Source organism: Delphinapterus leucas, chromosome 8 (genome assembly GCF_059928025.1).
Source record: "Delphinapterus leucas isolate spDelLeu-1000000601 "Yukka" chromosome 8, BTC_Dleu_Yukka2, whole genome shotgun sequence".
Classification (NCBI taxonomy): domain Eukaryota; kingdom Metazoa; phylum Chordata; class Mammalia; order Artiodactyla; family Monodontidae; genus Delphinapterus; species Delphinapterus leucas.
In genome coordinates this window covers 3,711,414-3,737,923 of record NC_143136.1, presented here as the reverse complement: position 1 = coordinate 3,737,923, position 26,510 = coordinate 3,711,414, and the positions used below count along the sequence as shown (strand labels likewise).

At 44.4% G+C, this 26,510-nt stretch overlaps 1 protein-coding gene across 9 annotated transcripts in view; it reads right to left on the bottom strand.

The window, feature by feature from the left end:
* Window positions 1–17,537, bottom strand: part of COL6A3 (collagen type VI alpha 3 chain) — an 85,917-nt gene extending 68,380 nt beyond the window's left edge. Inside the window, exons 1-3 of one of the 9 annotated variants that reach the window (XM_089916169.1) lie at window positions 17,450–17,537; window positions 15,046–15,080; window positions 1,431–1,548 (exon numbers count right to left, since the gene is read on the bottom strand). In XM_089916169.1, the coding sequence (XP_089772295.1) occupies window positions 1,431–1,518 (88 nt within the window). In that variant the 5' untranslated portion in view covers window positions 1,519–1,548; window positions 15,046–15,080; window positions 17,450–17,537. The other 8 variants (XM_089916167.1, XM_089916166.1, XM_022568057.3 and 5 more) reach the window with 8 other exon arrangements.
* Between the last annotated feature and the right edge of the window lie 8,973 nt (window positions 17,538–26,510).

The following is a 26,510-nucleotide window of genomic DNA, read 5'->3' as shown; positions in this document are numbered from 1 at the left end:
CACTCTGCTGTTACTAAATAATTTACACCTCATGTGTGAAACAGGCGGGGACGCTGACTTACCTGGGAAACAGGGACCTGGACACATGGACCCAACAGCTGCCGGTGCCCAGTCATTGACCCAAGTTCCATATGCAATGACTGCCATACATGGACCAGTAGCAGGTTCCACAATGGGGAAAAACATTCCCCGGCATGTCCTTTAACTCTAGATGATTCTTTGTGGTAGTTTGAACCCCAAGACCCACCTGCTCAGGTGGGAAGGATATCCTATCACAGGTAACCAAGCATCATCTTAGAAATTCCTTCCTCAGCTTTGGGTCTGAAACTGGGCCCTGACAAGATAGAATACTGAAATCTACTACAGTTTTACCTCCCATGCTTTGGGTAATTTGCCAGAAAAATAAGTATTATAAATACATCTTAAGAAGACTTGTATAACTGTAGGGAAGGGCAAAGTCTCATTGTTTTCAGACTTTTTAGCATGAAGAAAGGTACCCTAACTCATCACTACATCTTCAGAGCCATCTAAGCCCTCTTAAGATGCTGAACAGTATTCATCTCTTTCAAAGATGAATCCAGTTCTCTCTTAAAAGTAGGAGCAAGAGGCTCCAGGTGCCAGGCTGTGGGTGGCTGGGAAGTACCCTTCTGCACTGGGCCAGGCTGGCTGTGCACAGCAGGCCCCTGGACTCTACTCACCTGGGGCTGACCCGATGCCCCAAGCCATGCTCCCCTGGCATTGAGGTGGTCCTCACCAGGCCGCCATCTAAGAACTACCAGGTCCGGAGGGAGAATCCCCATCAGAAGCTCAGCTCTCCAAGCAAAGGAGAGGGACCCAAGTCAATCCTTCCCAGCTCATAATACACGAACCATTTCTCATTTTTCTAAAACTCTGCAAGCAAGTTCTTAATAGAATTAGTTGGGATCCATTTTTAAGTAGTTTGGGGAAACTGATATTTAAAGATTTGATGGTTCTAGATGAAAAATGTCTTTCCTGTCCAGAGTGAGAAAGAAATGGCGACATTTGTGTTTGTTTTTGTTGTTTTTTCAGGGAAAATAATTTTTTGCTCTCAACCATTGTCTTCCCTGGGTTTTATGTGCTCAGACATCAACCAGTGCCAGAAATGTGGAAAAGCTCTTCAGATGGTAAAACATTCTCGACACAAACTTTCTGCTCACACCCAAGGTAAAAACAAACTACTTGCCAACCACCGCCAAGATTTCAAACTCAAGTTTCAGTAAAAAGAACCTCTCTCTCACTGGATAAAGAAGAGCAAAAAGTCTGTAAAATAAATGAACATCCTGTAGTCAATGGCTTGGCTATCTCTTCAAAGCTTATCTAAGCTCTATATTCAGTACATGATGCTTAAGATCTAAAATCAGAGAATACTGTTCCTTTTAATGAAATGAAGAGATGTTTCTGGATCTTACCTGCTTGTTGTTGCGCACGAGTAAAGGAAAAGCCTGAGAAAAAAAGGCAAAAGATGGCCACTAAAGGCAAGTGCCGATGCTTCCTCATTTTGATTTTGTCTAAGCACCAAGTGAGAACCTACGAGAGAAAACAGGACAAAGGAGAATGATCAGGTATTGACTCCCCAATTACTAATGAATGAATCAAGGATTTATCCCTTTTATGAAAAATAGTTTTGACTAAACATAGACATGAGAATCTTTGAATCTAGTGATTGTAGGACTTTGGCCATAGCTAAAAATTGTGCAGTTCAACTTTCTTTCCTCTCAAATTGAGGCAGGCAAAAATAGTATATCACAAAACAAATGGCAGAATGAAAAAGGGTCAGGAGAAAAGGTGCTCAGAGGCACAAAGGGGCAGGTTGGTGGCGCCCAGCCTGTCAATCGTGCCTAAAGGAATCCCGCGGGGAAGCTTCCGTTCAGGGAGGGAACGGGCTTCATCCAAATCACAACGTGTGCCAACACAACCATGGCAGCTGGGACCATTTTGAATCTTGCCCTCATTCTCTGTTAATATTTAGCACTTTTCCTCCACCAAAAGCCTGCTGTGTGTCCAATGCCAATCACAGGATGGAGCACACCCTGGGATACTGAATTAGCAAGACTGAAGCCAGTCATGAGGGCTGACGGCCACATAGCGTGGTCTCCCATGCAAATTTAACTGCCAGCCACCCGGGCTCAAGTCTGGATGGGCGCAGTGGGCTGTGTCACCATCACTTTTCCCTTCAAGCAAACACCACCTTCTCCCCATGCCACATCTGAAAGCACCCTGACCCACACCAAACCTTCAGGTCAGCATCTTCACCCTCCAGTCTCCCGTGACAGCAGCTTGAGGGTCTGGGCTCTTTCTTATGACCCTCCAGAGAGCCGGCCTAGGTCTTCTCCACCTGGGCTTAGGTCCCCTTGCAGGACATCACCTCTTTTCTCTTCCCCTTGATCCAAGGCTCTGGTTTCCCCCAACTCTTTCTTATGTCTTGGGTATATGACCTGTGCAGACCCACTAGACCCCATGCTTGATTTAATGACCTGTTGTTGCTGTCTTAACATTCTTAATAACTTTTGGACAAGGACCCTTCATGTTCATTTTGCATCGAGCCCACAGATTCTGGAGCTGGTCCTGGCTACAGCTGTGCATGTGTATCAATGACTCTTCTTACCCTTACCCAGACTTGGCAGGGGTTCCCTGGTCAGAGCCTTGGGTAACAGCATCAGAGAGGAGGGGCGTGCCGGTCAAAATTATTGGTTATTTTTTCTTGTCCTTAGTTTCAAGAAGTACTATTTAATATTGAAAATTATGTAGTATAGACTACAGTCAAGCGAGAAATCCCATTTGGTTTAAGAAACCTAAATATTTTCATCTGGAGAGATTGGGTTACCATCATAATTTACAGTTCATTGTTAGGGCTTGAAGATGAAGAAGGCGGCCTTGGGAATTACAGCATGAAAAGGTAGTCATGATCAGTATAAATAAAAATCAAAAACCTCTCGCTCTGGGGCATTTTTTGGTAGAAACAGAAAAACAAATCCTAAAATGCATATGGAATTTCAAAGGACCCAGAAGAGCAAAAGCAAACTTGAGAAAGGAAAAATAGAGCTGGAGGCCTCATATTTCCTGATTTCAAATCATATTACAAAGCTACTGTAATCAAAACAATATGGGACTGGAATAAAGACAAACATGTCAACCAATGGAATAAAATAAAGATCCGAGAAACAAGCCCTCAAGTATATGGTCAAATAAGCTTCTATAACAGTACCAAGGCTACACAATGGGGTCAGGATAGTCTCTTCAACAAATGATGCTGGAGAAACTGTATATGCACGTGCAAAAATGAAGTTGGACCCTTACCTTACACCACTTACAAAGACCTAACTCAAAATGGATTAAAAATGTAAATGTAAGACCTGAAACTATTATACATTTAGAAGAAAATATAGGAGAAAATCTTCATAATGTTGGATTTGGTAATGATTTCTTCCATATGACACCAAAAGCACAGACAACAAAAGCAAGGACAGACAAATGGTACTATATCAAACTTAAAAACTTTTACACAGCAAAGGAAACAATCAACAGAGTGAAGAGGCAAGCTACAGAATGGGAGAAAATATTCACAAACCATATATCTGATAAGGGGTTCATATCAGAACACATAAAGAACTCCCACAACTTTACAACAAGATCTGATTTAAAGATAGGTAAAGGACTTGAATAGACATTTCTCCAGAGAAGACATACGAATGGCCAATAAGCATATGAAAAAACACTCAGCATCAGAGAAATGAAAATCAAAACCACAATGAGATAATTCAAAAAGAGTCACGTGCCACAATGTTCATTGCAGTTCTATTTACAAAAGCCGGGACATGGAAGCAACTTAAGTGTCCATCGACAGATGAATGGATAAAGAAGATGTGGCACATATATACGATGGAATATTACTCAGCCATAAAAAGAACCGAAATTGAGTTATTTGTAGTGAGGTAGATGGACCTAGAGTCTGTCATACAGAGTGAAGTCATAAAGAGAAAAACAAATACCATATGCTAACACATATATATGGAATCTAAAAAAAAAAAGTGGTTCTGAAGAAACTAGGGGCAGGACAGGAATAAAGACACAGACGTAGAGAATGGACTTGAGGACATGGAGAAGGGGAACGGAAAGCTGGGATGAAGTGAGAGAGTGGCATGGACATATATACACTACCAAATGTAAAATAGATAGCTAGTGGGAAGCAGCCGCATGGCACAGGGAGATCAGCTCGGTGCTTTGTGTCCACCTAGAGGAGTGGGATAGGGAGGGTGGGAGGGAGGGAGATGCAAGAGGGAAGGGATATGGGGACATATGTATATGTATAGCTGATTCACTTTGTTATACAGCAGAAACTAACACAACATTGTAAAGCAATTATATTCCAATAAAGATGTTAAAAAAAAAACAAAAAAAAACACAATGAGATATTGCCTCACATCCACTGAGATGGCCACTATCAAACAAACAGTAAACAAGAAGTGCTAATGAGGATGTAGAAATATTGGTACTCTTAGGCACTGTTGGTGTGAATGTAAAACACTGCAACCACTTAGAAAACTGTATGGAGGTTCCTCCAAAAATTAAAAATAGAATTACTATATAAGCCAGCAATCCAGCTTCTGGGTACGTATCCAAAATAATTGAAAACAAGATTTTGAAGCTATATATATACACCCAAGTTTAATGCAGCATTATTCTTAATAGCCAAGACGTGGAAACAACATAAATGCCCATCAATGGATGAATGGATAAAGAAAATGTGGTATATACATACAATGAAATATTATTCAGCCTGAAATAAAAGAAAGAAATTCTGTCATAGGCTACAACATGAATGAACCTTGAGGACATCATGATAAGTGAAATGAGCCAGTCGCAAATAGACACGTACCAGAAGATTCAACTTACGTGGGGCATCTGAAATAGTCAGACTATTAGAAACAGAAAATAGAATGGTGGTCACTAGAGGGACGGGGAGGTGGGAAGGAGAGTTAGTGTCCAAAGGGTACAGAGGTTCAGTTCTGCAAGATGAAAAAGTTCTAGAGATCAATTACACAACAAGGTACATGTAGATAACGCTACTGCACTATTCACTTAAAAATGATTGAATTTGCTCACTTGCTCTACTCTGGGAATCTTCCAGGCCTTTCCATCCGGTCATACCTTTCTTCCCCACACTCTGCTAGACCTATTCCTGAGTTTGTCCTTTGAAAAAAAAAAAAAAAAAAAGCACATGCAATATTTGTGGTCTTTGTAAGTTTTCTTAATTGAGGATATACAGTTTAGAATCGTGTAAATTCTATGTCATGTGTGTTTTATTACAATCTTTCAAAGGATAGGAAAAGTTACCTGAGATTTTTAAAAGTGGTGGATTACTCCATACACCTAAAATGTGGCCATCAGTTTAACAGGAATGGTATAAATGTGGCATCTTTTTTTTGAGGCATGAGTCTTTAAGAGCTAAAACAGGAAAACAATACAACGGCACATATCTTCTTAAAGCATATGTATGTGCCCCTATAATTAAATAACACAACATTTGTCCTTGCTCCTAAATAATATTTGGAAAGGAAGAAGAAAAGAAGTATTTGGCAGCAAAATACTAAGGTTTGGGGAAGAGGACTTCAGTCCCAGGAAACTGAAAAGAATCTGATATGAACACTGAGATGTGGTACAAAAGTTATTTCTACCCCAACCAGTGTCATCAGAGCTACAAAATCAGGTCCGCCTAAGGCCTAGGCTTTTGTACCTGCTTGACCTTCCTACCTTGACCTTCCTCTCACCATAGGCCTTCCATGGGCCTGGTGATTCTATTTGTGGTTGTTCGTTGTATATATAATTCAGGAATCCCATTTTCCCCTCATTGCTAAGGAAGACAATGTTAAGGGTGGTCTAAGGTTCTCAACCTTTCCATCTAGAGCAACAGAAATAATGACAGCAAAGGAAAATCTGTCTGGTTAATTAGCGACCTGGCCTTGGCAGGGGACTAGTGTCTAGATGGACTTCTTAGCAAGATGCACAGAGGGCCAAGGAGCCCCTTATCGAAGGTGTCACCCAAGGACGTGGATGAAGTGGGCTCAGTCCCATGATTTTTCCTGCCAGAGATCAGGCCCGGAGGGAGGAGATGGGGTCCAGATCCTGTGGCCCAGCTGTGAGGAACAGCAAGACAACAGAGTGTGGGCCCCAGGCCAGCCCAGTCAGCCAAATTGGTGGGATAGAAAAAGACAAAACCATAAACAAGAGAATGGATTCCAAGACCCACTGTTGCTTTGGATTTTCCAGGGAGGTCAAACCAAAAGTATCACCTGTGATAAAACAAATTTACCCTGTGATTCAAATTCTGAAAGCTTGAAGATACAACCCCAGTACCTAATACAAAACCACCTGTCAATACAACTTTCTCTTGGAAATGTATCAACAGTGAGAAGGAAAGGTTTTTCTGATGTTCAGAAGGTCAGTCATCAAGAGAACATATTTCTTCCTACAGTGAAGTGACAGCCAGTGGTGATAATGGTGCCATTCCAAAAACACAGCCCAATCTTCTTGGCTTGAAATGGTCAACACGTGCTAGGCACGGATCTGCACGATATAGGAAGGCTGTCCTCAGCTCGCCGTGCTTTGGTTCCACAGCGTCCCCAAGTCCTGGCCAGTGCTCAGGGGAGTCCCCTCAGGCAGTATAGAAACCCACACTTGGCTGGTTGGTCTGTTTTCTTCACTGAGGATGAATGCCCAAGCCACAGCCCCAATGTTGCCCCATTGCTCTCTAGAAATCCTGCAAGACCATGCTCTACTCTAGGAATCTTCTAGGCCTTTCCATCCGGTCATACCTTTCTTCCCCACACTCTGCTAGACCTATTCCTGAGTTTGCCTTTTGAAGAAAAGAAAAGCACATGCAGTATTTGTGGTCTTTGTAAGTTTTCTTAATTGAGGATATACACTTTAGAGTAATGTAAAAGTACATCATACATACGTTATTCTTGATTCTTTCCATTAAAACTGAACATCAGGTTTCTTTACCAGCAATAAGCATCCTACTAGAAAACTATTTTGTGGGAAAATTGTCAGCCCACATTATTTAAATTTTACTGGTTTCTTTCCAGAAATATATACTGCCCTTTCCAAGACAGCCTGTAATATTCTAATTGGTCGAGAACTTTTTTTTAAATGTGGGATCCACAGATTTTTTTTTTAATATGGGATCCACAGATTTCAAAGGATCTGTCAACCTCCCCCAAAAGTGTACAACATTGTTTCTGTGTATGTGGGAGTCTCTGGGGATAGCATCCAAGTTCACATGTGATTCTAACCGCCTCTATTCTAACTTCCCACTAAAGTTCAAGCACCACTCCTTTGAGAAAAAGATTTGATGCAACTCTTCCGGGAGGTCCAGTTCAATTGTTTTAAATATTTGATCCGTGCACAAGAGGCAGGATTTAAAGTAGTATTTTTCTTTTGGAATGAGGGCAAAAAAATAGTATAGGACCTCACTGCAAAGCACTGGACAATGTAATCCATGTGGAAAAAATAGGACATGACCACTGCTGAGTGTGGGATGGGACGAGCTTCAGGCTTCTCTGCAGACAACCTTGACAGAGAACATGGGTGAATTGTGCACTGAGTAGGTTTCACTGGTTTTGGTTTTGGTTTTGTTTTGTTTTTACTATCCCTATACTGTCCCTATACTAGCCCTATACTGTCCCTATACTATCCCTATACTGTCCCTATACTATCCCTATACTATCCCTATATCCCTGTGTGGGATCTCTATTAACAAATTCCAAAGTTTGGTAGTCTTTGGTAGAGCTCAATAAAATCAAAATCATGATAGAACAAAGTCTTAATGTCTTTCTGAGGCATTAATGAGTTACTTCAACTATTCTCTAAGGAAAATGGATTTTAAACTGGTTGAAAATTATATGTAAAGATTTTTATTTCCAAGATCTTAATCTTATAAAAGAGTAGACCCCTAAATGAATTCCTTCTCACTGGGACGCAAAGTAATGAAAAAACATTCAGTGCACTGGAATTATCTTTTCTGAAACCTATCCAGATGTTGAGGAAAGGGAAAGAGGGGAGAGGGGAAGTGGGGGAGGGGAGGAGAAGGCAGAGGGGGGCGCAGGAGGGCAGAGGGGAGAAGCTCTTCCAACCCGGAAAGTGAAGGACAGGAAATGATGTTTGTTGGGTGATGAGTTATCCAGGCTCCCCTGATGATTAATGGACTCCCATGTTCAGCTGAGCTGAATTCCCAGGTGGGGAAAAGGCCTTTAGATCCACACACTTTTCCTGCCCCAGGGCTTAGGAGCCAGTCAGAGGGCTCAAGCATTCCTAGACCAGCTGGTGAATATTTGTTAATGTTTTTGTTTGCAATTAAATCTCTCCTAGTGTTTACCATGTCATGGCATCCCACTTTTTTAAACTGCAGTTCCTGGCAACAAAGCTTGGAGATTTTTTTTCATTTAGATTTAAAAGACGTCAAATAGCATCTCCCCAAATGATCGCCCAGTTTGTCCATTTTAATAAGGGGGAACAAGTCACCCTCCCATTACCCTTCCTTAACTCTCCCTCCCACCCCCAAGAAATAGAGACAAAAGAGCACAAGTCATATTTTCTGGGCCCCTGTCTCGTGGGTGGGATTTCACGACCTTCTCCCAGGAGCCCAATGGCTGCACTTTCCCCCATCTTATAGCTGCTGGGAAACTGAAAGCAGGTGAGGCATAGTGTTTTGCCCACTGCCACATTAAAAAAAAAAAAAAAAAATTGAATCAGAATCCTAATGAAAGTTTGTGTTTCCAAAGCCCAAGGGAAGAACCCCAGGAAACCCTAAGAGGATGTGCCAGATTTGGCCCCAATCTCAAGGAAACTCCTGACATCTTTCGGGGAAAAAATACACTAAATTTCTTTGGCGGTGACAAACCACAGATTCTGTATCAACAGACGCCATTTGTCTGCTGCTGGTCTTTCAAATATGAAAAAAGTCAAAATTGGCTGCTTGAGACCCTCGTGTTGGGTGGGTGCCAAGCTGCTTTGTGTCACAGATTCTGTCCTAAAGGCAATAGATTCAACCAGAGAAGTTCATTAAATTCTTATCTTTCTATTGAGCATTAGTCATTCCTTTTTTTACTCAGCCTCATTCTGAAAAGAATTTGAGATGCCTTTTACCTTTTTGTAGCTGTCCACTTGAAACTTAAAAAGATATCTCTTATTATGAAGACTGCTCTACATGGGCCTTCAACTCAAAATTGTATTCAGAGTCCAGTGACATTCCCCAGCTATTGTGCAATTCCATGAAATTAGTTTTCATTAAGTCTCCTCAGAAGCTTTTTCATTTTCCATGTCTGGAAATCTCTTTTAAGACAGACACACACATGCACACAAGGCAATCTTTTTCAAACAAAGACTTAAATACATCCAGAGCTCCCATTTTGAAGTCATTTATTTGGTCTTCTCCAAGCACTGCTTTTTAGAATCAGGCTGGTCCTCCTAACAAGTTCTAGGACTTCCGTTAACTCCTAACTGTCCCATTTTAAGTGGGAGCTGCAGAAATAGTGGAAGACTGCAGCGACAGAACTATGCCCACCTGCCGTGAAATGAAAAGTCACATTTCAGTAAACCCTAGGGGTCTCTAGCTTGCAGCCACCCTAGTTCTCTCTCTTTTTCTTACCCTTCTTCTCTTTCCTGCCTGAACCCTGGGAAAAGAGCCCCCATTCTCGTCCCCAGAGAGGAAGCTATGAGAGGACTTAATCTCCTCCGGTTAGCTTAGCGAAAGAGGAGAGCGGAATTTAACATGTTATTGCTACTTGAAAGAGCTTTGGGGGAACCCTCAAAAGCAATCCATTTGGAACAACTCTAAGACGATTCCTCCAAAGAAATGCATCGGAAGCTGCTTTTCTACAGATTATTTTACAACTTGAATCTTGCATTTCCATTCTATGAAATTGTGCTAGAGAAGAAAATAGCAGCCACGTGTACACATCTGTAAACAATTATCTGCTCGACCCAGGCTCTGAAGGTGTGTTCTGTGAGAACAAAACTTAAGTCTTCTGATCCTGTGTATCGACTTGGTCTCACTGCCACCTACTGGTATCCTTGTTAGACACTCAGAACTGGACCCAAGATCTTTGGCTCAAGTAACACAGTGTCTGTTCATGTCTGGGCTATTATAGATAGTGCTGCTCTGAACATTGGGTGCAGGTATCTTTTCAAATTAGAGTCTTCATCTTTTCTGGATATATGCCCAGGTGTGGGATTGCTGGGTCATGTAGTAGTTCTATTTTTAGGTTTTTTTGGGGGGTGAGGGGGTTGGGGGTTTTTTTTTGTGGCACGTGGGCCTCTCACTGTTGTGGCCTCTCCCGTTGCGGAGCACAGGCTCCGGATGAGCAGGCTCAGCGGCCGTGGCTCACGGGCCCAGCCGCTCCGCGGCATGTGGGGTCTTCCCGGACCGGGGCACGAACCCGCGTCCCCTGCATCGGCAGGCGGACTCTCAACCACTGCGCCGCCAGGGAAGCCCTATTTTTAGTTTTTTAAGGACCTTCCACACTGTTCCCCATAGAGGCTGTACCAATTTGTATTCCCACCAACAGTATAGGAGGGGTCCCTTTTCTCCACACCTTCTCCAGCATTTATTATTTGTAGACTTTTGGTATCCATCAACAGATGAAAGAATAAAGAAGTTGTGGTATGTGTATATATATATATATATATATATATATATATATACACAATGGAATATTACTCAGTCATAAAAAGAATGAAATAATGCCATTTGTAGCAGCACTAATGGACCTAGAGATTGTCATACTGAGTGAAGTAAGTCAGACAGAGAAAGACAAATACCATATGATATCACTTATATAGAGAATCTTAAAAAAATGATACAAATGAACTTATTTACAAAACAGAAACAGACGCACAGACATAAAAAACAAACTTATGGTTACCAGGGGAAAGGGGATAAATTAGGAGCTTGAGATTAACAGATACACACCACTATACATAAAATAGATAACCAACAAGGATTTACTGTATAGCACAGGGAACTATATTCAATATCTTGTAATAACTTATAATGGAAAAGAATCTGAAAAAGAATATATATATATGCATATGTATAACTGAATCACTTTGCCGTACAACTGAAACTAATACAATATTTTAAATCAGCTATACTTCCATTTTTTTTAAGTGTCTATCTTGTTTATAAACAATGACTGTTCAACAGCTCATGCAGTAGAACAGAGCAATCCAGAAAGGGAGGGTTTGGCTGAGCCTTGGCAAGTTAGCCTCCTCCCGGAATGAGGTCACGTGAGGATGTGCCGAGCACCATCTGGGGTTACCTTCCTTCTCCCCATAAAGGCAACTTGAAGAAACTCCAGATTAACTGCCCAGATATTTGGAAATTTATTTAAAGATGTATTCCTAGGGTCCGAGGTAATAAACACGAAGCAGAAAGTTCCATATCTGCTATAGTTGGAAAAGCTAGACACCACGATGCACATGTAAAAGACATTTTACCCTCTTAAATATGAGGCAGCCCCACAGAGCATTTCCTCCATTTTTCCTGCTAATTATAAACATTAGGCAGAGATTAGTTCAGATTTAATGTTAGGGCAGAGAATGCCTTAGAAGACGCTTCAAAAGGAATTGCACAAACACCCATTCCATTCCTGCCCTGTGACACACACAGGGCCGTCGGCTCCAGGGTAGATCCCAGCGCTATCCTCCCTTCCTGCCTTGGCCATGGACTTTTGGGGCTACTGGCCTCTCCAAAACCATGGTGTTCCATTGTAGAACTGTTCAAACACAGCGGCTAAAGTGTCCTCCTTTTGTAAGGAAAAACTAAACATCTTGTTTTCTAGTCTGATTCGTGATCAAGTCTAGAAGAGAAAATTATTTAAAAGAGACTTTTTAAAAAATGGCATTGAAACCTCAGATAAAGTATCACCCACACCTTATTTAGTGTACTATCTGGGAAAAATTCTACTTAGTTCCTGTCTCTATCAGTAAAGGTCAGTTAATCTCTCCCAGACTCACTAATTTTACGTGTAAAATGAGGCCGATTGCCTGATGCTGTAACCGGCAGTGATTCTGTGACCGCTTTCTTTCATCTATTACCCTAGGCTCTGACCACCGGTGGGTTTCCTGCTGTCCCCACAAGAGACAGAGAGGCCCGCAGTGCACGACGGGGCAGCCCGTGGGCTTAGCGGAACTGGCTCTGGGTGCTGGCACTGCACTGCCGAATCCAATGATGAGGATTCCAGAAGAGAAAAACCAGTTTCCTGGAATGGCTTCTCTTGAGACCTGAGTCATCTCCAGCTGCTGTTCAGTTCTTAATTTTGAAATGCAACCAACCCACGAGCTCTTCCATCTAGCGGCCAATTCTCGATGCTCTGGGTCCATGAAAACTGAAGGTATGGGTCAAACCAGGGGGATTTGACAGAAACATTTGCCGTTGTACCTTTCCCCAGCCATTCCTACCTCGCAAATGTTTCTCTGTACTTCATGAGTCTTAAAATTCAGGAGAACAGCAGGACTACGCTATGGAAGACGCAGCCAGACCCCTACGAAAGACTAACAACCTGCCTCTGGGAGAGGGTTTGGCAGAACGTTTCATATTTGTCCTACTTTTCTGCTTTGCTTTCTCTTTCCAGATTTTTTGAAACAACAATTACCTCTCTGCTAAACAAACTTAAAATATGCTACTCTATAAAAGACTGGTCGATGGCAAAAAGTGCCTTTCTTCACGTGAAACCCCAAAATATACTCTTGAAGACTTGTACTCCCTTGATATTCCTGGCCTTAGACACGTACCTGTGAGAACACGTGAGCATGTGCTGGAGCGCCCAGGAAATGCTGATTTTGCTTTCCTTCTAGTACTGGGACCTCAAACCAGCAATTCACCTCCCTGTGTTCCATTTCTTCATCTGAGGTGTCAAGGGCGTGGGGAGACCATCCACCAAGGTAGTAATTTGGGGATATTTCCAGTAGCCAAACGGAAATCATATATTTGCCAACCAGAGGGCAGGGCCTAAGTCTTAGTCATTTTTGTCCCCTCCCTCGAGCCAAAGCTCCACGCCCTGGAGCACAATGGGGTTTATTAAGCTTAAAGGAATATGAGACACATAGACCAAGGGCAGGTAAGGAAAAGTTTGGGAGTTACTGGATTAGTTCATCTTAACAACATCTCTTCCAGTTGTAAACTTCAAAACTCCTACAGGGATACAGCATTGCACGAATAGGCAGCCTTGATCTGGTTCTGAAACACCTTTGTGTTCATTTAATTTAAACTTTTTTCTCAGTAGATATCAGTAAAATGTTTCCTTTAAAAGTTCTTACTTGGTTCATGTCCTTGTCATGAACGTATTTTAGAAAGCAGAATGCTTCATTGCAAGCGGAAGTTCACCTCAATACATGCATACCTGAGCATAAGGAAAAAATAAAATTCTAAAGGTACATTTACTTCAGATATTACAGTCACATTTTAAAAAATTATGTATTGAAGCAGCCTCCAGGTGAGTCCCAAAGTGACCCACAAGCTCTGTTGAGATGTGTATCAACAGATTCCCTGCGGTCCCGGAAACCCCACCCCAGGGACTCCCTACAATGCACGGAGATTTTTCTGGAGCTCAGAGGGAGGCATTGTCCTCTAGAGGACGATGCATCTTTCCTCTACACTTTCGGGAAAGGCTACACCAGGACAGAGGTGCTACTTCACAATTTCATCTGCTTCCTAAAATAGTCTGAGGGGACCAGAAGGTACTAAAATTACGTTTTCAAAAATTAATATAATGAATTCCTGAAAAGAACCCCTCTTTGTAAATCAGCGTGCTGCAGGTGCTCCCTGAGTGTGACACGGCCATCACCCATGGTTTAGAGGGGACAGGCCGTGTCTTTTCTTGAAAGGGTAGGATTATCTCCCAGATTTTTGGAAAGAGGGAATCCATATCTAGAAATGTGGATGAAAAGAACCTTTCCTTGTCTCGCTCAAGGCTGTCTGAAGAAGCAGGAAATTTTTAAAGCTTCCCTACTTAAAAACCTGAATCATTTTGAGCTTTCCTTTCCTCAGTGAGAGCAACTAATAGGATTTTTTTTAAATGCCAGGTCACTCCTCAAATCGTCAACTATTTATGTAGCAGTGGTGTGGTTTTTACAGCCTGCTTTCCACAGCTAAGACACCAAGGAAAGTTTGCTCCTGTGGGTTTCCGTGGAAAGGCTGCCTGGGACACAAAGTGCCCTTCAGATGGGAACCAGCCCACTATTCTTCTCCAAGAGATAACAAATCCTCAGTTTCTTCCAAAAAGAACAGTGACAAGAACTAATTTTCAAATAAAACTTTTGCCTAAAATGATTAGCATACCTGCAAAACAGTCTCATGCAACAGAATTCATGACCTGCCAGTGTATTTTAAACCCTAAATGTGGAATTTCACATAAAAGTGGGTAATGAGGGCTTCCCTGGTGGTGCAGTGGTTAACAATCCACCTGCCAATGCAAGGGACACAGGTTTGAGCCCTGGTCCAGGAAGACCCCACGTGCCGTGGAGCAACTAAGCCTGTGCGCCACAATTACTGAGCCTGCGCTCTAGAGCCCACGAGCCGCAACTACTGAGCCCGTGTGCCTAGAGCCCGTGCTCTGCAACAAAGAGAAGCCCACGCACCGCAAAGAGCAGCCCCCACTGGCCGCAACTAGAGAAAGCCCACGTGCAGCAACGAAGACCCAACACAGTCAAAAAATAATTAATTAATTTTTTTTTTAAAAAGGTGTGTAATGACAAAGACCCCTGTAACCAGTTGTCTAAATACTCTGAGCAACAGCACAGATGAAGCCTCCATGGCAAAAGTCTACTAACTTTCAAAAGGGCAGGAGGTCTGATTTCAAGCTGGCTTTAGCGGCGGCATCTGTAACCTCCTAACCTAGAACTAGGGTCAGGTGGGGAGCCTCACTTGAGTCATGAATCCATCATCAATCATCGGTTGAAGAGAGGGGTTTCTTCCTACTTTATCATCAGTGTCATCTCAGGCACAAAATCACAGAAAGCACTTACGATGACAGAATGAGATGCAGTGAATCCTCAACGCTCTGAAAATAGAGGGAGGTGCAGAAATAAAAACAATTCTATTCAGAAAGATAGGAATTCTTCTTGCCTTACATCAGAAGTATCCTTAAGACCCCAAGTTTGGACATTCACCATACATCCCGTCACCTAAGGACCACAAAGCATGGTGGGGTGGGGCACACACCCTCCCAAGGGCTGGAAGAACCTGGGCCAAGGGCTAACATTCTAGAGACTTCCCCAGCTGCCTCCCAGGAAGGTGGGAGTAGCTACACCCTCCAATTCCCCCACTGGAAAAGGGCAGGACACCCACGCTCACCACCCTGCTATGGGATTCTCCCCAAGTTCTCCTCTCCACCAAGTATCTTCTCAATGGCTTCCTCACTGCCGAGAGCAGGGAAAGAGAAAAATAAACCTTATGGTGATGGAAAACCCATGCCTCCTCCAAGAAGAGACGAAGACCACAAGACCATAATTCGTATAGCTTGAATTCCTACAAAACCCCTCACCTCCCCACCCTTCTGCCTTTACTCTCAGCAAAGCTCACACAAGATTGGGACTGACATACATACACTAATATGTATAAAACAGATAACTAATAAGAACCTGCTGTATAAAAAATAATTAAATTAAACTAAGTTAAAAAAAAAAAAAAGAATGAAGCAAAACGCTGGTGCCATCCCTCCAGGCCCTCATCCCCAGAGGTGGCCTGGATGAGGGATGCCTGCTCAGCTGCTCTGGTCACAGAGCCAGTGTCGGTCCCTGGGGACCAGCTCTCTTCTCTGGCACCTCTTTCCCCGTTAGTTGGTAGAGGCCCCGGGAAGCATAATCCAATTTCCCCATCGCTTTTAATAGAATATGATAGGAGGACACTGTCTTCTGGGAGAACAAATCAAACAGTACGTTCCTAATCTAGGTGTAAATTAGCTCAGGATCCTCCAGTGCTGGGCCATCTGCTTTCCTGAAATGGTAAAGATTTGACTGCTGTTTGAGCCACCTACTGGTGCTGTGGCCTCAGCAAGTAATTGAGCATCTCAGAGCCCCTAAACCTTCATCTTTAAAGCCAGGGAACCACACCTCAGTGCCTCCTAACCAAGAATCTCTTCCTTTATCTTTAGCCCAGCAAAGAACTCAGAAGATTCAATAATGTCCAACAGCCAACTGGTGGTTTTCAACATCATTTTGCTTAGGAACAAAAAATACCTGATTTTAAAGCCACTTCAGTTTTTTGGAGTATTAAGAATGGGTCCCCTGGGAAGTTGGGGGACCCCAGTGTGAGAATAGTCTATCCGCATGAGCTCTGAGCAGCCCTGCAGCTCTAGGACCCTGCAGTTCTCATGTGGAGGCAGCTGTGTGTAGGCTGGCATGGGCCAGATCCTCTGAGTCCCCACTGTGGGGGACACTCCCCTCCGCCTACAGCAGCTTGTTCTTGGGGTCCAGACCAGCCTTTCAATTCGCTCCTTGGGCAGGCTGTGAAATGCCAGTTTCTGTTTACACCCCCCAGTACCCCTCTGGGGCCTCCTAGGGACCCCACCCCTGCTTCAGTCCTAATTTTCTAAAACGGTAGCCCCTGAAACAGGTCCCCAGAGTAGACTGGCAACCGTCAGATAACACTTTCCATTCTGGGCGAGAGGGCCGGAGCCCCACCCTCCTGGCTGGGGAACAGGCTCCCGGCCTCTGGACTTGGTACTTGCTCCACTTCTGGGCAACACAGGCCAGCCTGTGGCCCTAGGGGCCCTGCCCTATCCACTGGGCGTGCTGCCCAAACACCAAATTCCTTCTCCTCCTCTGACCCCTGCAGCTCCTTTAAGCAACCCCAGAGGACTGAGGCTCCAGCAGTAACTTCAGATTCCTGAAAAGATGGAGCCCTGATGGTAATAGCTGAGTAACTCTTGACTTGGTCCTGTTCCTGGACACCAAGGTCACCGCAATCCCCCGGAGGTGACAGATATACCCAACCAGCCCACGCCCCAGGGACATGGGAGAACTCAGAGTCTCCCCAAGGTAGCTCTCGAATCCTCGGAAAGACACTTCTGCGAACAAAGCAGATTCTCAGATTCCAGCTGAGCTTCAGTTTATTTATGTCCAATAAATAGACCGTGAGCCGAAAAGCACCGCAGTCAGGAGAGCAGAGGGTGATGGGGGTGGGGAGGAGGTAGGGGGGGACACGGCACGGCTCGTGGGCAACCAGGGCCTCGGCCCAGCTAAGGAAACCCAGGTGGCACAAACTGAGAAAGAAAAGTCGGCTGGATCTTCCGGAGACCAGCAGCGTGTACAGAAAACAGACTCTATGGGAGCGAACCTGAGAGCCATCGAGAAATGGTCAGCGGGGTTAAAGCATTTCCCTCTGGCCACAAACCCACCACAGGGGGAACAGGGGCGAAGTGGCACTTACCCTGAGCAAACCTGGAGAAGCGTGTGTCCCTGGGCTTCGATATTCAATTATGTGCGAATCTGACACATGTTTTCCCCACTTGGCTGCGTCTCCTTTTCCTTCTGCAGGAGAGGGGACCCCGAGCAGGCAGAAAACTCCCCCTGTGGTCCTTGCAGGGGGCTGCTGAGCGGGAGAGCTGAGCGGCCTTTGGTGGAGGACTGAGCTCCAAACTGGACCGTGTCCAGGGATACAGTCAAGGCTCCCTCCAGCCCCTCCTCTCCCCCTCCCCACTCGGGCCTGCCCCACACTGTAAATGAAAACCAGACTCTCACTCTGTTGCTTCTGGCCCAGCCACGGGCTGATGTCACCTCGGAAGGCTGTCTTCACCCTACGAGCCCGTAGCTGGATGCCTGCAACTCTTAAAAAAAAAAAAATCCACCCCTTCTACTCATCACCTTAAAACTCTTAAAAAAAACTCTTAAAAAAAAAATTCACCCCTTCTACTCATCACCTTTGGGGCTGGGTCCCTGGCCACAAAGGGAATGAATTTTGGAATGTTTCCGTGGGTCTCCATGGTTTTGCTGCAGTGTTTTCCAACACCATCTGAAAGGAAAACAGGAAATGCAGTCTCCCGCCTCCCCCCTCACCACGCCCTCCCATTTCTTCTTGAAGTTTCTGAATTGAGACTTCTCCTAATAACCTCCCCTTTCAAATATAAAAAACCAGCCATTAAAATCACCTTGGCATTCTGCTAACCAAAGTTCTGTTTGCCGGTGAGAAGACACGGAAAAAAGACTACTTTTTTTTTTTTTTTCTGTAATTCTGTATATAATGATTCTCTGATCATGAAGCTAATGGTCCCAATTCCAGGACACATACGAGAGGAGCAAGAATGGTTATCGTGCTCAGATTTACAGAAAAATTCTTGAGAAAGAACTTGTGTTTCCGCAAGGCTTTGTACCTTTCCCAGCACTTTGATATGCATTATCTCTTGCACCAGGAACGTCTCCACCTGTTAAAGAGATATGTGTCATGTTTTCTTAAGTGAGATTATCGTCTCATTTTACAGATGAGAAGAATCTGGGTTCGTAGCAGAGCTCAGATCAGAACCCTGACCGTGGACACCCCCAAACTGCTCACTGCTCACCCATCACACGCCCCCCCCCCTTGAAAATTCGGTTCATGTGAGATATCAAGGGACATCTGAAGAAACAAACTTATGGTTACCAGGGGGTAAGGGGTAGGGAGGGATAAATTGGGAGATTGGGACTGACCTACACACATTACTATATATAAAATAGATGAATAACAAGGAGCTACTGTATAGCACAGGGAACTCTTCCCGATACTCTATAATGATCTATATGGGAAAAGAATCTAAAAAAGAGTGTATATATGTATATGTATAACTGATCCACTTTGGTGTGCAACAGAAACTAACACAACATTGTAAATCAGCTAGACTCCAATAAAAATTTTAAAAAAGAGAGAGAGAGACATCTGAAGGATACTTTTGACTTGGAGATCCTTCCAAAGCCAAGTTTGTATCATTAACTCCTTTGCACAGACGATGTCCTTCCGGTGTAGGGAGGATGGGGAGATGGTACAGGAGAGACAGTGCCTGCTCCCCTCCTGCAGCTCCAGGGCTCCCTTACTCATCCACAGGAAGACTCAACCCCTCTCTACACCCTGGGGGTTCAGCTTAAAGAATGCCAGAATGGGGATGGAGATGTGGATTGAGGGTTTTCCTGTCCATCACCTGTAGAGGAAGAAGAAATGAGCAGAGGCTCTGAGTAGGAGCCACATTGCCCGTGTGACGTGTGGGAAGACAATGTTCTCATGCAGGGCAGCCCATCTCCCACCAGAGTCCCCGCTCCACGTGGCAGGCGTGGACTCGGACCCGAGGAGCTGGGACATGTGCTGCCACTTCATCGGTTGGCATCTGCAAGTGAACCATTTCTCCAAGGCACATCGCCTGCTGCAAATGAAGGCAACGTTTGATTACAACTTTCTGTCCCAAGCAGCTCCGCTCAGAGAGGTTAATGGAACAAGTGTGGCCTATGTACTTCCATTCAGTGGTTCCTTTTCCCAAATACCAATACAACTATTGCTTTTCAAGATAGCTAGGAATACACATTCCTTGCTATTAGGAATTTCTACTATTTCAATGGCAAGGGTGATGCATCGTTTAGAACAAGACTTAAAGAAATATAAACCCGTGCTCAAGCAGGAATGGTTCTCTGTAATATTTAACTGTAACTAATCATTGAAAATCTAGACCCTCGCCAACACTGTCTGTGGCCTCAGAAACTTCTGGAAGCTGGCAGACGTTGGTGGAAAACCTCCCACATCCTCCCTTGAACTCACCAGAGAAAGCATTATGGCTCCTATGATTTTCTCAATCACCGGGATTTGGGATTCTCGGTGAAACGACCAGTTCCTCCTGCCATCTGGTCCCAAGAGGAAACCATCTCAAAGGTGAGAACTGACCTCAACATCAAGGGTCCTGGGTCTGGGCCTGGCCACCCAAGGGACCTTACAGAATCTCTCAGTCCAGTTTCTTCTTAAATGCTGTGTTGAGCCTGGGTACCTCTTCCCATTTCCTTCTGCACAAGTTAGAAAGTTACAAACCCCGTTTCCCAGGCTCCGCTGTACTTAGGGCTTCCCTATGCACTGCTGTGATATATAGGAAGGTGGGGAGAGGCATGGCGATTTCTCTACTACTTTGGCTGGTCTTTTCCCTCCTGGCAAGTATAGTGCGGGGGTTCCTAAGGGAGCCCCTCCCAGACCCCTTCCAAGGCTGGAACACAGCACCCTTTTTGGAGGACTGCTCTTTCCTGCTGGAAGCTGCCTCTTCTGGAGAGGCTGGGATGTGTGTGGTAGGTCTAAGGGAGACGCCAGCTTCCCAGGTGCTGAGGGTGAGTTGAAGGGAATTTGTGAAGGCAGTAGCGGCAGTCAGACCCCTCAGCCCAGCATCCAGGTGGTGGCTGGGGAGTGACCCTCCCCCGTCTTCCTTCCCTTACCCCTGGATTGCCGGCTGTGATCCGAAACTCAGGCTCTGCAGTGCAGCCCCCTGCTTTCCTCCCTCCCAGAACAGGCCAGAGGATCAAGCTGGGATGCCCTGGGAATTACTACTGGAGGCCCCGCCTCAAACCCACTCCCCTGGCCCTTCCTGATAATTCCTGGCGAAGAATCCCTTTCTGCTCACAGTAGCAAAAGCGGTTTCTGTTTCCTGCCTGGAACCCCGACTGGAACAGATGTATTACATCAGCTCTAAAGCTTCTTTCAGTTCCAACAGCCTGTGCTTATATATCTTATATGACAGAACAAAACGAAAATAGCACTATGCCCAAATGAGATTGTAGATGTAATATTGTATTTAATTAGTCTCTGGCTCAGTCATACATAGATTATTCTGTAACTGGTGGCCTCTCTGCCTTTGAGTCTCTTCCCTAGAAGACAGCTTTTAGGGACTTCGCTGGCGGTCCAGTGGTTAAGACACCATGCTTCCATTACACGGGGTGCGGGTTTGATCCCTGGTCAGGGAACTAAGATCCCGCATGCCGCATGGCGTGGCCAAAAAAAAAAAAGTAGGAAACAAAAAACAGAAGATGGCCTTTATTGTTCTTCTTGTACTTCTGTCTTGGCACTACTGCTGATAAATTCTCTCTGCCATCTGCAGACTTCACCACACTAACACACGGTGTCAGCCCGCACGGACACAGACTCTTACAATGAATTGTCATGTCTCAGCTATACTATCGTACATGTGGAAGTCTACACTTAAATGGAATTTTAGTACATTTTTAGAAGAAATGTGAAATGATTTCTCCTCAAGTGCCATCTCTCTCTTTTAATTCAACATAGTAAGTCCATGCTGATGGAGAGGAGAATGTACATAACGCAACTCGCATGACCCTGAAATTGTAACTGGTATCTCCATTGAGAAAGACCCCCGGGGAGCTCATGAGAATCTTAAGAAATTTCCCTGGCAGATGCCTTGGGAGGAAGGGGTTGAATGATTCACACCCAGCTCACAGGAGTGAGCTTCTCTAAGTGCATGTGAGCTGAGCCCTTTTCCACTTTACATCTTTAATAACTCCCCTCAGATCAGTTCCCTACTGCCACCCCCAACCCCCATTCTCATAACAACCAGCATCCCATAATAGACACTGGTAGCCCTAACACAGTTGACGGGAGCCGGAAGCCTGCCATTGTGACTTTGGTCTCCAGTTCAGAGATATGTGATCCGGGGGCCTGGCCCTCTGAGCTCACGGTCCCTTGACAAGTCGGGAGGTGCCTCGATGGCTTCCACACTGGAAAGGCCTGTTCTGGGTCACAGCCAGCATCCCTGAGTCCTCAGCCCCCAGGATGCTGCTCGGGACCAAAAAGCTCTTCCCAACAGGCAACCGTAGCTTTGGCAAATAACAAGCAGACGCGGCAGCTACAGCATTGTGGGAAAAGAAGCATCCCAATTCTGCATAATTATGTCCCGATCTTAAAAAATCGCAAGAATCCTAAACTAAAAGGAAAAGCACATTGTCACCAACCGCACATTAATTTTCACAGAGCCATTACTATTTCAAGAGAAGAAGGATTGTGAGTCCGACCAATGGGGAGGATTTGAGGTTTCCACTGACCCTGCAGCTGGAGGGCAGCTGGGATTCCTCATTCCATCCCCATGCAGGTTTTCAGCCTCCATAAGCAGCACCGTGGGAAGTGGGCCACCCAGCTAGGAATGAGGCCCTAGTCCTTCTCTGCCACTAATGAACTGCAGGTCTTGGGCAGGGTGGCTCAGCTTCCTCATCTGTAGACCAAGGGCAGCTGTGCGCCAAGGTGTCCAGGACGATCCAGCATCGGCCCCTGGGGAGTTGGGGCCGCAACAGCACATTTGCCTCGGCCTGATTTCCAGCCTCTACTTCCTCCCTGGCCCCAGGCTGCAAACTCGGACTCTCCACCTCCAGATTCAGCCCCACCCAACCCCAGTCTCAGGGACAAGGACGGAAAACATGGTGGGCTCACTGCCCTTCGCCCTGCTCTCCGTGTACTTGATACGTGTGCATTGACACAGTCCTCCCACCACTCTGGTCTACTGTTCAAATAATGCTGTTGCGGCAATTTTTGAGTCTAAAGCTAAATGACACCTCACCTCCAATTACTAAAATATAGCAGGCTACCTAAAGAAGATGTGGTACATATATACTTACTCAGCCATAAAAAAAGAACAAAATAATGCCATTTGCAGCAACATGGATGGACCCAGAGATTGTCATACTGAGTGAAGTAAGTCAGACACAGAAAGACAAATACCATATGATATCGCTTATATGTGGAAATCTAAAAATGGTACAAAGGAACTTACCTACAAAACAGAAGTAGAGTCACAGACGTAGAAAACAAACTTATGGTTACCAGGTAATAAGGGGGAGGGGGGTGGGGGGGATAAACTGGGAGATTGGGACTGACATACACACACTACTATATATAAAATAGATAACTAATAAGGACCTACTGTATAGCACAGGGAACTCAATACTCTGTAATGGCCTATATGGAAAAAGAATCTAAAAAAGAGTGGATATATGTATAACTGATTCACTTTGCTGTACACTTGAAACTAACACAACATTGTAAGTCAACTATACTCCAATAAAAATTTTTTAAAAATAAAAAATAAAGTATAGCAGGCTACAAAGGAAAATATCTGCGGGTCGTGGAGGGACACCTGTTATGTCATTTGTCTAGACCGGCGCTTCCCTTATTGTGCGAAAGGTCCTTTCCCTGCTTTCATCACGTGCTTCAACAGGGAGCCGCCCTCTTCCTGCAGAACCTGCCAGCGCCACCTCCACTGGTTGACGCAGGGATGCGCATGTGACACAAGCGGTCCAAACAGCCCTTCCCTGGGGTTTCCAGCTCGCTCCTACAGCCGGCCCATCTCAGGATCCCAGGAGCTGCCACATTTCCTGCCATGGGGAGGAAGGCGGCCAGAGGGAAGGAAGCAGAGAGGAGAGAAGGAGAATGAGCGCCACCAGCTTCCTGGCTCCAGATGCCCCAAGACTGAGCCTACCCCCTTGTTTGGTCTCATCCTACCCATCCCAACTCTCCCTTTGATTATGTGAGCCAAAACGTATTCATTTTTACCCTAACTCGAGTTAGGATCTCAAGACTTGCAACCAAAAGAGTCTTGCCTGATGCACTAATAAAAATTGTTCACAGGGCAACCTTCTAATTTAAGTCCTAGGCTAGCAGATCAGTCAGTCCGTTGCAATAATGACCATGGCAATTCTATGATTACGTCTGCTGCAATAAAAATGTACCTCATCTTTATTTTCCTTGATTTTTCTTTTTTTTTTAAAATTAAAGTATAGCCGATGTAATTACAATGTTCTGTTAGTTTCAGGTTTACAGCAAAGTGATTCAGATATATATCTGAGTATATAAATATTCTTTTTCAGATTCTTTTCCATTAATTCTTTAATTTTTCTTAAAGCCATTTTTCTAATCAAACAGACAGAAAGTGTTGTCACTGAGTGTCACATGGACTCAAAAGCCTGCCAGGGAAACTAGAGATTCAGTGGATTCTCAAAAACCTCCACCCAGCAAGACACGGGGGAGGGCTTTGCATCCTAAAGAGAATTTTCAAATTTAAGTGCACGGGAAACACCTCGTAACAATACACGTTCTTGCAAAGAATTGCCTGACAAGAGGAATGTTATATTTACCTTGAATAAGTAACTTTGGGGGAACATGTTAACCCGCTCCGTTTGGGGGAATAAGAAGATGCACTGAGTAGACGTAATCTGCCAGCAGTGAGCTGGGTCTAGGAAAATCTGTGTAAAATTGCCCAGTTAAAATTATAGCATTCTTCCTAGAACTTCGCAAGCTGTAAACCATGCTCAGCTGATTCATTTTAAGGATGGCAAACCCAAATGTGAGAGTGGCCAAGGAAGTTTTTGCAGTTGATTGGAACTCAAAAATTCTAGCAAGGAGATGCTTGGTCTTACAATTATCAGACGACACCAATTTTGACCCATTTCTCCGGCTTTGAGATATAAACTCCCACTCATAAAGAATGGGTGCACCGGTTCTTTCTTTAACAATCCTAGCCTTAGTCATAAAGTCAAATGTCTCCTCACTTTAGCTTCAGGTCATCTCCATTCCTTCATTTATTCAGCAGACATGTGCTGAGGGGCCTTTGTGTAGAAAAGCGCTTTGTTGGGAGGCGGAGGTGAGCTGGGATGCGTCCGACAGGAAGGCTTCCCTCCGGGATCTTATGGTCCAGGTGAGACCTAAAGGGAGCCCAGAGAAAATGCTTGGGGAGGCCAGGAGAGGGCGCCCTCGTCTCCGTCTGGGAAGGTTCAGAGATTCCTAGAAGATGTGACCTCTGGCTGCGGGACTTGAGAACGGGACATTGGTGTGCGGAGGCAGGTCCTTCAGGAACAGGAGGTTCCAGTTACTTTTCAAGAGTGAGTTGAGGCTACTTGGGAGTCTGAGTGAGGAGGACACAGCCCCAGATCCCTGCCACATGAGACTCACGCCTTCCTCACCCCAAGAGGAACCGGAAGTTTAATTCCAAGAGCAACGAACTCCAGGTCCAGGGACACCGGGCACAGAATAGGGCAAGGGCGAGACCCTGAACTAGCATGAGGGGATGTGGTAAGTAAAGTTAAAACAATAGAGATTTATTCCCTCTCAGTTCTAGAGGCTGGAAGTGCAAAATTCAGTTGTCAGCAGGGCCACGGTCCCTCCAAAGCCCCTAGGAGAGGATCCCCCCTTTGTTCCTCCAGCTGCTGGTGCCCAGGCATTTCTCTATCCAATCTCTCTCTCTGCCATCACACGGCTTCTCCCTGTGTGCTTCTGTCTTCTTATAAGGACGCCAGTCATATTGGATGAGTCCCCCTTCTCCACTGTGATCTCATCTTAACTAATGACATCTGCAACAACCCTGTTTCCAAATAAGGTCACATTGTGAAGCAGTGGGGGTTAGGACTTGGACATCCCTTTTTTGGGAAACACAGTTCAACCCATTACACCCTCCCAACAGAAAACCAGAAAGTTCCTCCATAACGAAATTCACTGGACCAAGAAAAAAATCTGAGAAGATAGGCAGGTCTTCACACCACTGTGGAACACATTATTCAACAAGCCCCTTACCTGAACACAGATAAATTAATTAAACTTATAGGAAACAAAGACAATGCAGGGAGCAGAGAAAAGTTTTCTACAGAGTAATGGTGAGCATTCATAGAAATCCAAGGAAAGATATTGCATCCATGAAACAAGAAAAGAATGCTACTTTTTAAATGAGAATATTTAATATTTACTGGCTAAGAAAGCGTTTAGTAGCTAAAAATACCTTAGCAAAATTCACTTATATGTGGATTCTAAAAAAGTTGACTCAGAAGCAGAGAGTAGAATGGTGATTTCCAGAGACTGGGTGTTGGGAGAAATGGGGAGATGTTGGAGAGATATTGGTACAAATTCATTTATAAGTCGAATAAGTTCTGAGGATCAGAACAGCATGGTGATAATAGTTAATAAAACCGTATTGGACACTTGAAATTTGTTGAGAGAACAGATCTTAAGTGTTCTCAGTACATACACAAAAAAAATGGTAACTGTGTGAGGTGATGGATGTGTTAATTAGCTTGATTGTGGTAATATGCAAAATAATATCATGGCAAAACTAAAAAATTCCATAGAAGTTTCTGGACAATTAACAAGAGGGAATCCCTCAGCCAGTATGACAAAAATCAAAGAGAGAGAAAATAAAACAGGAAAGACAAGAAAATTACAGGCCCATCCAGGAGGCCCAAAATCTAAGAAATAGAAGTACAGAATGAAAGAACAGAAAACAACAGGGAGGAAATTATCAAATAAATAATATGAAAAAAAATCCCAGAATTGGAGGGTCTGAGTTTCTGGACAATGAATGAAACAATGAATGAAGAAAGATCCTTGCCAAGGCACATTCTTGCCACATTTCACAAAACACTGACAATCAAGAGAAGATCCTGAAAACTTATAGAAAGTCAAAAAGGCAAAAAGATTGGGGGTTTACACAAAGGATTAGGAATCAGAC